The sequence below is a fragment of the Phyllobates terribilis genome, unplaced genomic scaffold, assembly GCF_046119375.1.
Source record: "Phyllobates terribilis strain yellow unplaced genomic scaffold, ASM4611937v1 Scaffold_2__4_contigs__length_985480577, whole genome shotgun sequence".
NCBI lineage: Eukaryota > Metazoa > Chordata > Amphibia > Anura > Dendrobatidae > Phyllobates > Phyllobates terribilis.
This window is the reverse complement of record NW_027362762.1, coordinates 848,330,602-848,347,950: the sequence shown is the minus strand read 5'-3', so window position 1 is coordinate 848,347,950 and position 17,349 is coordinate 848,330,602. Positions and strand designations below refer to the sequence as shown.

Here is a 17,349-nt window from a genome sequence, read left to right as displayed (position 1 = left end):
AGAGGAAACACTGGTGCAGCTTCACTTACCACCGAAGTGGTTTAAGGTTACATGCACTGCCAGAGCAGCTTCAGGGTTCAAGTACCGCTGGTGCGACTTCTGATTCAGGGACCGCAGGGAGTGGTGTCAGGGTTCATGTGCTGCCGAATCGGCTTTGGGGTTCAGGTATCGACGATGCGATTTCAGGACCTGTCCACGCAAGGAACAGGGGTTCAGGTCCAGGCCCTGGCCAAACAAGGACCAAGGGTTCGGGTTCAAGGGTTCAAGCCCTGGCCACACAAGGACCAGGGATTCGGGTTCAGGACCTGGCCACACAAGGACCAGGGAAACAGGAAGTGGGACCTGGAAACTCACTAGTTGCACCATAACTTCTGCACCTAGTAAATTGATATACCTTTGGAATTAGGGTCTCTGTCCCTGCCTCATGCTGCTGTCAGATTACATAACAAAAACTTGCTGACTATCTTCAGCATAAAGAAAAACAAAGAGTCTGGAAATGATGATATGGCCACTACATAGTCCTTATCTCATCATTATCTAGTCTGGGATTACATGAAGAGTGTAAAAAAATACTTCTTTCTGTATTTTTTCCTATCGAGGACTTCTTATCAGATGTGATTAATCAAAGACTATATTCTTATGAAAAAATGTATCGATTTATTCTCGGGTTGTCCATTAAAAAGAATAATTGCAGAAGGTACATACAATAGTTAAATAGTTAGAGTAATTGTCCATTTGTCCATAATTGGCTTAATAGTTGAGATTCACCCATCTTTTCCTGGGATCCTGGATAGTAGATTGTGTCTGTCTGTGTCCAGCACGTGTGTCAGGATGACACCATGTGTCCATTGGGCCTACATCAGCAGCTGGTTTACACACAGACCCTCGTCAAGCCCCCCCCCGTCTCTAACATGGGCTTTTATAGGCCGGTCATATGACACCTGTTCTTCTAATTATGGTGCTGAACCAAAAATACACAAATAGCGTATGTCAGCTAAAAACCCTAACACGATGGCTGATGCAATCTGTATGGTACAGAATCCATAATTAATATTTAACAATTCCCCCTTTTTGGGGATGACAGACATCAACTGAAATTCTCAAAGAAGATAGGTTCATCATTAGGATAACAGGATCATTTTCCTTTTTCTTCTTCCTTGGCAATATCATTTAATGTTCATAATAATAATAATAATAATAATAATATCAATATCGGATTATTGTTATATACAGTGGTGGCCAAAAGTATTGCCACCCCTGCAATTCTGTCAGATAATACTCAGTTTCTTCCTGAAAATGATTGCAATCACAAATTCTTTGGTATTATTATCTTCATTTAATTTGTCTTCAATGAAAAAACACAAAAAGAATTGTCCTAAAGCCAAATTGGATACAATTCCACACCAAACCTAAAAAAGGGGGTGGACAAAAGTATTGGCACTGTTTTAAAAATCATGTGATGCTTCTCTAATTCGTGTAATTAACAGCACCTGTAACTTACCTGTGGCACCTACAGGTGTTGGCGATAACTAAATCACACTTGCAGCCAGTTAACATGGATTAAAGTTGACTCAACCTCTGTCCTGTGTCCTTGTGTGTACCACATTGAGCATGGAGAAAAGAAAGAAGACCAAAGAACTGTCTGAGGACTTGAGAAACCAAATTGTGAGGAAGCATGAGCAATCTCAAGGCTACCAGTCCATCTCCAAAGACCTGAATGTTCCTGTGTCTTCCGTGCGCAGTGTCATCAAGAAGTTTAAAGCCCATGGCACTGTGGCTAACCTCCCTAGATGTGGACAGAAAAGAAAAATTGACGAGAGATTTCAACGCAAGATTGTGCGGATGGTGGATAAAGAACCTCGACTAACATCCAAACAAGTTCAAGCTGCCCTGCAGTCCGAGGGTACAACAGTGTCGACACGTACTATCCGTCGACGTCTGAATGAAAAGGGACTGTATGGTAGGATACCCAGGAAGACCCCATTTCTTACCCCGAGACATAAAAAAGCCAGGCTGGAGTTTGCTAAAACTTACCTGAGAAAGCCTAAAACGTTTTGGAAGAATGTTCTCTGGTCAGATGAGACAAAAGTAGAGCTTTTTGGGAAAAAGCATCAACATAGAGTGTACAGGAAAAAAAAAGAGGCATTCAAAGAAAAGAACACGGTCCCTACAGTCAAACATGGCGGAGGTTCCCTGATGTTTTGGGGTTGCTTTGCTGCCTCTGGCACTGGACTGCTTGACCGTGTGCATGGCATTATGAAGTCTGAAGACTACCAACAAATTTTGCAGCATAATGTAGGGCCCAGTGTGAGAAAGCTGGGTCTCCCTCAGAGGTCATGGGTCTTCCAGCAGGACAATGACCCAAAACACACTTCCAAAAGCACTATAAAATGATTTGAGAGAAAGCACTGGAGACTTCTAAGGTGGCCAGCAATGAGTCCAGACCTGAATCCCATAGAACACCTGTGGAGAGATCTCAAAATGGCAGTTTGGAGAAGGCACCCTTCAAATATCAGGGACCTGGAGCAGTTTGCCAAAGAAGAATGGTCTACAATTCCAGCAGAGCATTGTAAGAAACTCATTGATGGTTACCGGAAGCGGTTGTTCGCAGTTATTTTGGCTAAAGGTTGTGCAACCAAGTATTAGGCTGAGGGTGCCAACACTTTTGTCTGGCCCATTTTTGGAGTTTTGTGTGAAATGATCAATGATTTGATTTTTGCTTGATTCTCTTTTGTGTTTTTTCCTTGCAAGCAAATTAAATGAAGATAATAATACCAAAGAATTTGTGATTGCAATAATTTTCAGGAAGAAGCTGAGTATTATCTGACAGAATTGCAGGGGTGCCAATACTTTTGGCCACCACTGTAATGATGTAAATTCATGTTATGGTAAGCCGTGACTAATATTCATTTAACATATATAATTATACTTCCCAAAATCTAAATCGAAGTAATCACGGGTCCAATCGTCATCATCTGATGTCATCGGGTCTTCGTCTCGTCTTCTTCTTGGTTCTTTTAAAACACAGTATTTAGATGAAAACTCCTTTGAAATAAATTATAGCGTGTAGATATTGTACAATCCATAATTGTATTCATTATTGTTCTGTCCATAAACTGTACTCTTTATTAGAAAGATCATGTGTGTCAATTGATAAGAAAACAAAGTCCATGGATGAAATGTAGCTTTAATATTCGTGTAATCGATTGTCTTTGGATAATTCTGGAATCCTCCATGTCGTCCGCACAGGTCTCATGTCACTTTTGGAACAGATGTGACGTCTTTGGTCAGCAAAGCAAGTGTTAACTTGACACTTCCCTGCTTAATATAGCACCATAACTAGTACTCAGTCCTTAATGTACAGGACACATATGTCAGGCTGGCAGAATCCTGACACTGCTTTATTATTCACCAGTCAGGTGATAGGAAACCACTGGAACGTGATGAAACTTGAACACAACACAGTTCATTTAGGATCATCGCCCTCTGCAGTCCTGGTTATCAGTGGGTGAATTGTATTGTATTTGACACAGTCTATTACAGGGGTCCTCAAACTTTTTAAACAGGGGGCCAGTTCACGGTCCCTCAGACCATTGGAGGGCCGGAATATAGTTTTTAAAAAAAACTATGAACAAATTCCTATGCACACTGCACATATCTTATTTTGTAGTAAAAAAACAATACAGGAACAAATACAATATTTAAAATGAAGAACAAGTAAAGTTAAATCAACCGGTATTTCAATAGGTAGGTAACTGTACCCAATAGGCAGCATAGGTCCTCAATAGGCAGGTAAATGTCCCCAATAGGCAGCATCGGTCCTCAATAGGCAGGTAAATGTCCCCAATAGGCAGGTAAATATCCCCAATAGGCAGCATAGGTCCTCAATGGGCAGGTAAATGTTCCCAATAGGCAGGCTGTTTCCCCCTTATAATGCCATATGCAGGCTGTTCCACCCCTTATAATGCCCCATGCAGGCTGTTCCCCCCTTATAATGCCCCATGCTGGATGCCACCCCCATATAATGCCCCATGCAGTATGTCACCCCCCCATATAATGCCCCATGCAGCATGTCACCCCCCCATATAATGCCCCATGCAGCATGTCACCCCCCATATAATGCCCCATGCAGCATGTCACCCCCCCATATAATGCCCCATGCAGCATGTCACCCCCCCATATAATGCCCCATGCAGCATGTCACCCCCCATATAATGCCCCATGCAGCATGTCACCCCCCATATAATGCCCCATGCAGCATGTCACCCCCCATATAATGCCACATGCAGCATGTCACCCCCCCATATAATGCCCCATGCAGCATGTCACCCCCCCATATAATGCCCCATGCAGCATGTCACCCCCCCATATAATGCCCCATGCAGCATGTCACCCCCCATATAATGCCACATGCAGCATGTCACCCCCCCATATAATGCCACATGCAGCATGTCACCCCCCCATATAATGCCCCTTGCAGCATGTCACCCCCCCATATTATACCCCTTGCAGGATGTCACCCCCCCATATAATGACCTATGCCTACATACATTAAAAAAAAAAAAATATCCAATACTCACCTCACTTTTCACATGCTGCCGCTGCTCTACTCTGGTCTGGACTGCAGCGTCGCGGTGGCGTCGTCCCGCTCTGCGCTCCCTGTGACGGCACTCGGGAGGGTGCGGTGTAAAGACGTCGCTGCGCCCTCTGACCTGAGACGTCACAGGAAGCGCAGAGCAGGAAGACAGCGGATCTGCAGAGGCACGGGGAGAGGTAAGTATCCGCCTGCTGGGGCCCTGACCAAGCAGGGGAGAAGGGCGAGCGCTGACACCGCTCCCCTCTCCTCCGCCCATAGCCCGGCGGGCCGGATAAAAGTCCTCCGCGGGCCGCATGTGGCCCGCGGGCCGTAGTTTGAGGACCCCTGGTCTATTATAACACTCAGCATTCACAACATCTTTACCTTCTGAGACTTCCGGATATCAGTTGCTTCTTCTTGCTTCTTCACTTTTGAGAATATCTTTGATTTATAAATATGAAAAGTCTTTATTAAGATAGAATTCATAATTGCAATGTCTTGATTGAAGTCTTCATTCCCTAATATGATACCAAATCTGGCAATTTTCCTAACCTATAATATCACAGCGTACCATAGCAATCAATAATGTCCATCTAATTATTATTAAAATATTAAAAATAAATTATGTTTGGAATAATAAAACAATAATACATAGTAATTCATTATCAATCAAGTTCTTCATGTGATAGAATATTTTTATGTCATAAGTGTAATTACCTTTTCCAACCCATAGGTGTCAGTGTGTTTTGAAACAACAAGTGTTTATATCTTTATTAAACCAATAATACCAAAGAATGTATACTCATGAACCAAAATAAATAAATAAATGAATGAATGAATGACTTGTTGTGTTTACTCAGAAAATGTAAACCTTTTTCTTCTGATATTGGAACCATATCATTATATTTAATGAAGCAATATTCTTGTACTAGACATTACTTTATTAAATATTAATGTGTTTTCTCAATTTAGATATTGAACTGAAAATCAAAAAATGAGAATTAAAAATGAAAAAGGGAAAAATAAGAATAAAGTAAGAATAAAAAATAAAAATGAAAAATAAAATTAAGAATAAAAATAAGAATAAAAATAAGGCCTTTATATTTTAATGACAAATGCAGAGTAATTATATTCTCCATGAAAGTACCTTTATATTTCCATTATCTGGATGATTTCATATTTGTCTTAACCTTGTATTACCAAAAATGATTCAATTATGCAACTTTCCATGTAATACCCTTAATTTTACCATTGTACCTTATTAATATTTCTTCTTCATTAGAATGTGTGAAAAATAAGTATTGATCAAAAGTGATTATGTAATCAGGATCAAAAAACACATTTTTCCCCCTTAATACCAAAAAATATTATTTTCTAAAATAATTTATGTATAAGAACCAAATTAAAAATAATTATTCTTCTATAAATATTTTGCATAAATTTAATATCAATGTGTAGCATATATTTGTCTGAAGAGGTGTGTACCTATTTAGGTAACCATTAAAAGAAAAGTAATATCCTTGAATACTGTAAAATTATCATGTGGAAAAATTATTCTAAATGTAAATTTGCTTTATAAACCATTTTGATGTGTGGTTGCCCTTATCCACTATTAGCTAAATCATAAATAACAATTACTAAAGATAGATAGATAGATAATACTTAATTATGTAGCATAATTTTCTCAGAATTAAATATATTTGTGTACCTTCACATAAAGAAACGTTTCTTTTCCTAGCATACATGAGGCCTCTGTCACACAAATCACACAGAGCAGCTGCTGATAAATTCATCACATTTCACTCTGACTGTCACAGATTCGTTCAACTCAAACATTCCACATATGAAGTAATAGATATATATATATTTAACCCAAAATTTTTGTATAATTTATCAATGCACATAGTAGACTATTAAATTTAATGTCTTAATAGTTCTTTGAATATTTCCCCAAGTACATATAATATAATATGAGAGTAATTCACTGAAATTTAGGACGCTTGAAAAAAATACTCTTGACTTGCAAAAATAGAAATATCTTAGATTCTTTTTTACTGGCTACCAGGTTTTAAGTTATGTCAGCTGAAAATAGAATGAATGGGATTCTATACTATTTGCTCAAAGTTCAAAGGCTGCAGCTGTCACACGTCATGATGTAAAGCTACTTTATTTATAAAGCAAACACTTCATGCACAGAAGAATTAATGTTACACATAATATAGTTCAACTAGTTCAACTAGTTATATTGTTGTTTTTTTTTAAATGTTATACGCATAAAATCATGCAATTTTTCCAACTTCCTGTGTGAATAAAGAAATAAATCCATTTTAGAGTTGTTTGATCAAATCCTGCTTTGGAATGAAAACTCTAAGGAAATATAAAAAATAAAATGAAATATCAAATTCATACAGAAACAGAATTATTTAAATATCTTATACAGATATTTGTTCTAATGTAATTCAAAATATTCCTACTTTAATTTATATATGAGGTTCTAATTTATTAGTTAATATTTTGTTTATTATATTACTATAAATATATATAAATACAATTATACACAATCTCTTCTTAGACAAGTGTGTGTATGTATATATATATATATATATATATATATAGTAGAAATATATATGAACTAACAGACTATATATATATATATATATATATATATATATATATATATATACTATTAGAAACTATGTAACTACAATTTTACTGTATAAGAGAATAAATAACTAATGATACATTGTATAACACTTTGATACAACATATAATTACAATCTTTTCTTAGCCACTGCCTAAACCAAATCTTCTGTCTCTGTCAAAAATCTCCAGAAATGCTCTGTTTAGAAAAGACATCTTTCTATACTTCAAAAGCTCAGACTGTTTTTCAGTCTACATTCCATGATGTCACTCTCAGCTGGTCGTCTCACCTGCCTCTGTCCGTCAATTTCGGCCATTTTCCTTTTTAGAGAGTCACAGTTCTGACTGAGTGTTAACTCTTTCTGTGAAGAAATTGACTTTTGAATCATCTGATATGGCTTATAACATATATGAAATCTGCGTATTTCATAGATTTCATTTTGAGGATGATTCATTGGCTTTTAGTAAGATTTCTTTTCTGGTTTTACAAATTTAGCTTGATTTATTTTCTTTTCACGATTTTCATGTTTTCTAACAAAATCAAGCAACTGCGCACATTTAAATAGAGAAGCTTTCTGTGACGCAATAACTCGAGATACTGGATTTAAGAATTTGAATTTTTGTACAAAAGTGGTTATCATTTGTTGTAATTTTCCATTTTTGATGAGAGCTTTGTACAACCGTTCAAATATGGACATGAATGTATCTGTACATTCTTTCCTACCAATCCTTAATTTTTGTAGATCATCTATGTTGGGAAAATCCTTTGTGGCACAATAAATCAAATATTTTAATCTGTCCGAATCATTTTTCCATTCATTAGGAGAGTCATTTTCACAGGGCATTAAATTTAAACGTCTGGAAAAAGTCACAGGAATCCACATTTTAAATAATTGATTCCTCTCCTCATTGGATAAATCAAACTTATCAGAAAAGCTCTCAAATATCTCTGAATTTCTACAGACATGGATTTTGACATCATATTTTGGCGTGATTTTGTATAATTTTAGCAAATTTTTCCTCATTTTAATTTGAAGTTGGGCCTTGGTAGCTCCTTAGTTCTTTGCTATTTTTAGTGGCCCTTGTACGTCAGCTCCTCCTACATCACTCATGTCTCCTCCCAAATCACCTAATATGTCGGTTTCTCGTATGTCAATCATGTCTCCTCCCTTGTCAGGTTTTTGTATGTCCGTCTCTTCGTCAGACCCAAGGTCACCTTCAGTTACAGACACGTGTCTTACTTCTTGCTCAATTTCCACATTACAGTCAGAATCCGTATCACCATTTGACACTATTTCTACACAATTGTCCTGCTAGACCTCTCTAGCACAACACGATTAAATAAATCTACAAAATGTAGAATATTCCTCAATTTTTGTTTGTCTCTATTTACCAATTTAGAAGTTAACTGTAAATTCTGCAATTCCCATTCTCTATATAAACTAAGCCACAAAACATCTAAGTCATTTCCTTCATTAACTTTGAAGTTAATCTTACTTTGTTTAGCAAAAGAAGAAATTATATCCATATTTTGCTTACCTTCAGATTTCTTAGCTTCTGATGATCAGTCCGTACTATCCTCAGTTCATCTGATCTGATCCTTGTAGTACCTCTGGTGTCTGTCAGTCCATCTGTAGAATAGATCAGTCCTCAATCTGTAGGTTCTTTCTGATTCTTGTGACAAAGTTAGTGGATTTCCTGACACGTGAACAACAGCTGTTCAGATCGTCTCTTCTCTCCTCTCCCCCCTTTGTTCAAGAAGGAAATTCTCTTAAAAACACGTATAAATCAGGACTGGCTAAGGCTCGCCAATGTAAAAAAATACTTCTTTCTGTATTTTTTCCTATCAAGGACTTCTTATCAGATGTGATTAATCAAAGACTATATTCTTATGAAAAAATGTATCGATTTATTCTCGGGTTGTCCATTAAAAAGAATAATTGCAGAAGGTACATACAATAGTTAAGAGTAATTGTCCATTTGTCCATAATTAGCTTAATAGTTGAGATTCACCCATCTTTTCCTGGGATCCTGGATAGTAGATTGCGTCTGTCTGTGTCTAGCACGTGTGTTAGGATGACACCATGTGTCCGTTGGGCCTACATCAGCAGCTGGTTTACACACAGACCCTCGTCCTGTGTCCGGTGGAATGGCAAGCGCCCCCCCTGTCTCTAACATGGGCTTTTATAGGGCAGTCATATGGCACCTGTTCTTCTAATTATGGTGCTGAACCAAAAATACACAAATAGCTCATGTCAGTTAAAAACCCTAACACGATGGCTGATGCAATCTGTATGGTACAGAATTCAGAATAAAGAATAAAATGAATATCCATAATTAATATTTAACAAAGAGACAGAAAGATTTACGCAAGCAGACATCCACAGAAGATATGTGGTTAGTTTTCCAAGTTGCTTGAATCAACCTCTCTGCCAAGTGCCTTCAAAAATTCAAAAATGGTGCATAAGTGTACAGAGAAGAATTGGTGTTGTTTTGAAGGCAAAGAGTGATTTCACCAATTATTGATTGACTTAGATTTCTCTTTTAGTTCATATTCAAATTGCCTCTTCAGAGCAAAAGAGGACTTGTACTCAATAGCGCCACCTATTGGAAGCAGCAATTCCATAAGGAGAAACGTTACCCCTTAGACCTCAGTCTTTTAGTTCATTCACTTTGCATTTTGTTTATTGATAAAGATAAACTAACATTTCTAGTTTTGAAAGCAGTCTTAAATGTCCAGCATTTTTTGTACACCTGCTTAAAAGAGCACTCCCATCAAAGTTTTTATTCTCTTAATATATTGCAGTCATCATATTATATAGCACTGTGTGCTTACAATTGCTCATTTTGCCTTTCTACCCATTCAATTCTTCTCATTTCTCTGCTCTATGTAGAAACAGGAAGTTTCTTGTCACTGCATATATGATTCTCCTCTTCAACTCCAGAACAAGCTGGTCCTCTCCTACCCTCTGCCAGGGACATTTGCAGTAACTCATGACTCATACAGGGAAAATTGACTTCCTGTTTCTACATAGAGCTAGTCAGTTTTTTAATAATGTGTTGTCATAGACCTAATGAAAAACAGAAGAATTAACTGGGTAAAATGGCAAAATATGCAATTGTAAGTACAGTACTCAGTGCTATATAATATGATGATTGCAATGTTGTAAGAAGATAAAAACTTTGAAGCTTTAATGGGAGTGCTCTTTTAAGAAAAATAATAAAATAAATAAATTTATATACTGTATATACGGGGGGGGCATTTATATAGATATACCTAAATTAAATGGGAATAGTTGGTGATATCAACTTCCTGTTTGTGGCACATTAGTATATGGGAGGGGGGAAACTTTTCCAGATGGGTGGTGACCACGGCGGCCATTTTGAAGTTGGCCAATTTGGATCCAACTTTAGTTTTTTTCAATGGGAAGAGGGTCATGTGACACATCTAACTTATTGAGAATTTCATAAGAAAAACAATGGTGTGCTTGGTTTTAATGTAACTTTATTCTTTCATGAGTTTTTTACAAGTTTATGACCATTTATAAAATGTGTTCAAGTGCTGTCCATTGTGTTGGATTGTCAATGCAACCCTCTTCTCCCACTCTTGACACACTGATAGCAACACCACAGAAGAAATGCTAGCACAGGCTTCCAGTATCCGTTGTCTCAGATGCTGCACATCTCATATCTTGATGGTATAGTGTGGTATATGGGGTACAAAGATAGTGGGGCCATTCTTCATCAATGGAAACTTCAATGCCACTGGATATCTGAAATTGTTACATGATGATGTGTTGCCCTCTTTATGCACTGAAGATGGCACATTCCCTGAGTTTTCCCAACAAGATGGTGCACCACCACATTATGGGTGTCAGGTCCGAGCATTCCTACATGAACAGTTTCCTGAAAAGTGGATTGGTCGTCGTGGGCCAGTTTAATGGCCACCAAGGTCTCCCGATCTGACCCCCTTAGACTTTTATCTTTGGGGTCATCTGAAGGCAATTGTCTATGCTGTGAAGATACGAGATGTGCAGCATCTGAAACAATGGATACTGGAAGCCTGTGCTAGCATTGCTGCAGTGTTGCTATCAGTGTGTCAAGAGTGGGAGAAGAGGGTTGCATTGACAATCCAACACAATGGGCAGCACTTTGAAAACATTTTATAAGTGGTCATAAACTTGTAAAAAACTAAGAATAAAGTTACGTTAAAACCAAGCACACCATTGTTTTTCTTATGAAATTCTCAATAAGTTTGATGTGTCACATGACCCTCTTCCCATTGAAAAAAATAAAGTTGGATCCAAAATGACCGACCTCAAAATGGCAGCCATGGTCACCACCCATCTGGAAAAGTTTCCACCCTCCCATATACTAATGTGCCACAAAGAGGAAGCAGGAAGTTGATATCACCAACCATCCCCATTTAATTTAGGTATATCCATATAGATGGCCCACCATGTATATGTGTGTGTATGTATGTGTGTGTGTGTGTGTGTGTGTATATATGTATATATACAGTACAGACCAAAAGTTTGGACTCACCTTCCCATTTAAAGATTTTTCTGTATTTTCATGACTATTAAAATTGTACATTCACACTGAAGGCATCAAAACTATGAATTAACACATGTGGAATTATATACTTAACAAAAAAGTGTGAAACAACTGAAAATATGTCTTATATTCTAGGTTCTTCAAAGTAGCCACCTTTTGCTTTGATGACTGCTTTGCACACTCTTGGCATTCTCTTGATGAGCTTCAAGAGGTAGTCACCGGAAATGGTTTTCACTTCACAGGTGTGCCCTGTCAGGTTTAATAAGTGGGATTTCTTGCCTTATAAATGGGGTTGGGACCATCAGTTGTGTTGTGCAGAAGTCTGGTGGATACACAGCTAATAGTCCTACTGAATAGACTATTAGAATTTGTATTATGGCAAGTAAAAAGCAGCTAAGTAAAGAAAAATGAGTGGCCATCATTACTTTAAGAAATGAAGGTCAGTCAGTCTGAAAAATTGGGCAAACTTTGAAAGTGTCCCCAAGTGCAGTTGCAAAAACCATCAAGCGCTACAAAGAAACTTGCGCACACGAGTACCGCCCCAGGAAAGGAAGATCAAGAGTCACCTCTGCTTCTGAGGATAAGTTTATCCGAGTCACCAGCCTCAGAAATCGCAGGTTAACAGCAGCTCAGATTAGAGACCGGGTCAATGCCACACAGAGTTCTAGCAGCAGACACATCTCTACAACAACTGTTAAGAGGAGACTTTGTGCAGCAGGCCTTCATGGTAAAATAGCTGCTAGGAAACCACTGCTAAGGACAGGCAACAAGCGGAAGAGACTTGTTTGGGCTAAAGAACACAAGGAATGGACATTAGACCAGTGGAAATCTGTGCTTTGGTCTGATGAGTCCAAATTTGAGATCTTTGGTTCCAGCCACCGTGTCTTTGTGAGACGCAGAAAACGTGAACGGATGGACTCTACATGCCTGGTTCCCACCATGAAGCATGGAGGAGGAGGTGAGATGGTGTGGGGTGCTTTGCTGGTGACTCTGTTGGGGATTTATTCAAAATTGAAGGCATACTGAACCAGCATGGCTACCACAGCATCTTGCAGCGGCATGCTATTCCATCCGGTTTGCATTTAGTTGGACCAGCATTTATTTTTCAACAGGACAATGACCTCAAGCACACCTCCAGGCTGTGTAAGGGCTATTTGACCAAGAAGGAGAGTGACCTGGCCTCCACAGTCACCAGACCTGAACCATATCGAGATGGTTTGGGGTGAGCTGAACAGCAGAGTGAAGGCAAAAGGGCCAACAAGTGCTAAGCATCTCTGGGAACTCCTTCAAGATTGTTGGAAGACCATTTCCGGTGACTACCTCTTGAAGCTCATCAAGAGAATGCCAAGAGTGTACAAAGCAGTCATCAAAGCAGTCATCAAAGCAAAAGGTGGCTACTTTGAAGAACCTAGAATATAAGACATATTTTCAGTTGTTTCACACTTTTTTGTTAAGTATATAATTCCATATGTGTTAATTCATAGTTTTGATGCCTTCAGTGTGAATGTACAATTTTCATAGTCATGAAAATACAGAAAAATCTTTAAATGAGTAGGTGTATCCAAACTTTTGGTCTGTACTGTATATATATATATATATATATATATATATATATATATATATATATATATATATATATATATAATTATAATATATAAATGAGGTTGTGGGGTTTTTGTGTGAAATGATATCCACTTTTACCTTTTTTTCCTATATGTTTTGTGTTGTTTCAATACACAGAAAGGAAATAAACATGTGTATAACAAAACATGTAATTGCAATAATTTTGTGGGAAAAATACTTCATTTTCTGCAAAAGTTTCAAGGGTGCCAACACTTTAGGCCATGACAGTATATTACCCACCAAGTTCCCGTTCAGTAAAAAGTTTATTCTTGACTGGTGGTCTCCCTCATTGAACTGTGAAACATCTGGTCCTGGCAAACCAGTGTCATTGGTTTGTCTTCTTGGGGGTGTACGCTTTCACCCTTCCCTCCCTAACACTACCAATCACAATGTAACAGCTGAGTTGCGATTGGTAGCATCTAGTGATGAGTGAGGATGTTTTGTTAACCCTTTCGCCGAGTATGCTCGGCCAAGCACCGAGTAGTTACAGCTGCTCGGTGATATGTTCGAATCACTCCAGTGTGCATGATTTGCAACTCTTTGACAGCTTTAATACATGTGAGGAATGTGTAAGAAATAGACATTCCTCACATGTATTAAATCTGTCAAACAGTCGCAAATCATGTTCACAGAGCGACAAAAACTTAAAGCCCGAGCACGCTATAAATACTCGGTGCTCAGCCGAGTATACTCGGCAAAAGTGTTAACAAAACATACTCGCTCATCACTAGTAGCATCTTGTAGGGGTGAAAGCTCAGTCAGAGCACACCCCCCAAAGGAGAACCTGAAGAAACATCCAGTTTGTCTGCAAGCAGAAATTTCACATATTATGCCCCAAAAGCAACAAATGTGAATATATCTGCAATGGAGTGATGCAGAACCAAAAAGGAAAAAAGAATGAATGAAGAGACCACAATTCTGAATGCTGCAGCGTTGCAATTCTCATTATGTGGTACAAAACTGGTTTATTTATTTTTAGATCTACTGGAGCCCGGATAGTCAGACTCTAACCATATAGAAAGTCCTATAATTTCTCAGTTGTTATGCCATCACTTTCTGCATGAGAAATCCTCTAATTACAACTAAATTGTTCTGTGTGATTCTTATGCTTTTCTGGGAACTTACATTATTACTTCAATGTAGTTGGCTAAATCGTATGGGGACATCTACACGGTCTGGCTTGGGGAGACTCCTCTTGTGGTGCTGAATGGATGCAAAGCTGTGAAAGATGGCATCGTCTCTCATTCTGATGCACTGTCTGGCCGTCCTGTAGCAAGTTTTTTGAAGGACCTTCTTGGAGGAAAAGGTATTGTTTACATTTTTTCTCTAAATGCTCTGCTCCCCCAGTGTTTGCATGGTTTTCCTCCAGGCACTCCTGCTCCTCCCACAAAATAAAGACAACCTAATAGGGAACTTTGATTGTGAGCCCTAACGGGGACAGTAATGTTTCAAATTGCCATGCACTAGTTTAAGGTTGTGTTCACATTGCGACAGTGGTGCATACATTTTTTTCCCCCGCAATCTCGTAAATGCTACTCTGTTTTACTGTTGAGGCAAAAAGACACACCATGGCCAAAATGTGTGAACTCAGTCTAAAAGATCAGGGAGAGGTTTTAAATGCATTTGGGCACTTAAGAAGATGGACCACACTAGGGACTTTCCTTTATTATCCAGGGAAAAAGCAGCTCTGACAAACTTGGCATGACTATATATTACATAATCACTCATTTACTATAAATATTTTAAAGTTTTTCCAAGCCTGGAATGCCAATGGCCTGTCCTTAGGCTGATGTCTTTAAGAAAATTTGCTACAGACACTCCAAAATATTATGTCTTATTATGTTAATAGTGATGTTTCTGCATTTCTACATAGGGATTGTCATGGCTAATGGACACACATGGAAACAACAGAGACGTTTTGGGTTGATGACACTAAAAAATCTTGGACTTGGAAAAAGTTCTTTGGAATCACGGATACAAAAAGAAGCTAGGTGTATGGTGGATCTATTTACAGCCAAGAAAGGTCAGCCAACTAGCATGGACAAAAAGAACAAAACAAAAAAAAATTGGCCTTACTCTAGTTATATATTGCTTAAAGGGAGCCTGTTACTTGATTCATGCTGTCCAAACTGCATGCAGCATGAATCAGAGTCTGGCTGCATGATTGCAGTGAGGTATATTTTTCTCTGAAACACCAAGCATGCAGCCAGGCTTTGATTTATGCAGCCCGTAAAAACTTTGATAAACCTGGCCCATAATGTACTGTACCGATATTAAGACTCTTATGACATAAAAGCCATTTACAAATAAATGAGTATTTATTGTTTGAAATGTCTTTTTGATTCTGATCTCCATATCACTTGCATATTGTTTTATTATTAAGTTCAGTGCAAAAACAAAATGTAATAAACTCTCATAATCCCACTAATTCTACTATATAAAAAGTATCGGGGATGTATTAAGTGTTGTCTGGCTCTTCAAGCAACAAGAGTTGAGCCCTTTGCTAAAAAAATATTTGTAAACAGCTTGAACCAGGAACAGATGGGCTTTAGTCACTGAGGATCTTTCTTAATTGATCTTAGCACAGTAAATAGCTGGGGGTGGTATTACAGACTCACTTGGGTGTAATGCAACACCCTATTGTCAAATTCTCAGAATTAGTAATATTAGTCCTTTACAACAACTTCTTTACAAAAGACAGCTTAAAGAGTTAGTCGGATACATAAAATGTCCATTATAAATATCTTTTTTTACACCCTAGCATTTTTGTAAGTTGCTTTATAATAAAATACCCTACACTTCTCGCTAAACAGATAATCACTAAATGTTTTTTTTACTTCAGTTGCTGTGGCATTTCGTTTGAGAGGATTCTCAAGTGAGGCGTCATCAGGAGGCTGGGGCTGCACTCACTACTTGCAGTGTCTATCACCCTGCCTGGAACAAGACATCATCAGGGGGCGATTTTGCAGTCAGTTATAAGGGGCGGTAGTCATGGGCAAGGGGCTTTTGTTCTCCCACACCCTGGCCCCTTACAAATAAACAGTGTCCTGATTCTCCTGTGCTGTGCGTGTGGTGCATAACACTCATGTTTTGGTCGCAGGCCTCTGCTGTCTCCATTTCTTCAACTTTAGGAACCACCACACACACATTACGGGACATCCAATTTGTTTTATAATAAAGAAGTTTACTTAACTGTCCATTTTCATCATAATGAAACATGTAGTATTAGGCACAAACTTTTCAGTTTTCAAAGTCCATAACACAATCAGCACATTCTGATGTCCGCTGTTCACTTGCCCTGAGCTATCCCTTCCTGGTCTGGCATCTCTATCCCCTGGGATCCTCCGTCTGGAACTGCAGCTTCCAAGAGTCCCGTTTTAACTCCCTTATGCGATTCCCCATCCGACTTCAGCAATTAGGAAGATATTGAGGCACGCTTCTCAGTGCCTCAGTTGGACCATAGTCCCCAGACATTCCAGAAATGTCCGCTCCAAGTTTATGCTGACGTTCTCTTGCTGCTGAAGAGCCCGTGCTCCTCATGCCCTCTGAACCTTCAACTACTGCCCTCTCTCCATCTAATCTCTCACTCCAACTCTCACAAATCAGGAAGTGCTCCCCTGTTAACTCGCCCTGCTCCTCCCACACTGGAGCCCTTCCTGAACACATTAATTGTTTCTTAACCTGTACCTAACTACTTCCTGATTCTATAGTGTCCACCATTGCACTTTCCCACTCCTTCGTTATATATAATGCTCTATCTATGCCTGTGTTCTATATATAACCCTAAACGTTCCTTATATGTTATACATAAGGAAGATTACTAGTGTTGAGCATTCCGATACTGAAATATCGGGTATCGGCCGATATTCGCGGTATCGGAATTCCGATACTTAATTCCGATACTTTTACAATATCGAATACCGGAATCGGAAGTTCCCATAATGCCTGCGCTC

General features: G+C 38.6%; 1 protein-coding gene across 3 annotated transcripts in view; it reads left to right on the top strand.

Annotated features, from left to right (window-relative positions):
• The window catches only part of LOC141233053 (cytochrome P450 2J4-like), a 79,272-nt gene that overhangs the window by 25,457 nt on the left and 36,466 nt on the right, over window positions 1–17,349 (top strand). For 2 of the 3 annotated variants that reach the window (XM_073667855.1, XM_073667854.1), the window contains exons 2-3: window positions 14,540–14,702; window positions 15,270–15,419. In XM_073667855.1, the coding sequence (XP_073523956.1) occupies window positions 14,540–14,702; window positions 15,270–15,419 (313 nt within the window). The remainder of the gene's footprint in view (window positions 1–14,539; window positions 14,703–15,269; window positions 15,420–17,349) is intronic. The other variant, XM_073667856.1, reaches the window with a different exon arrangement.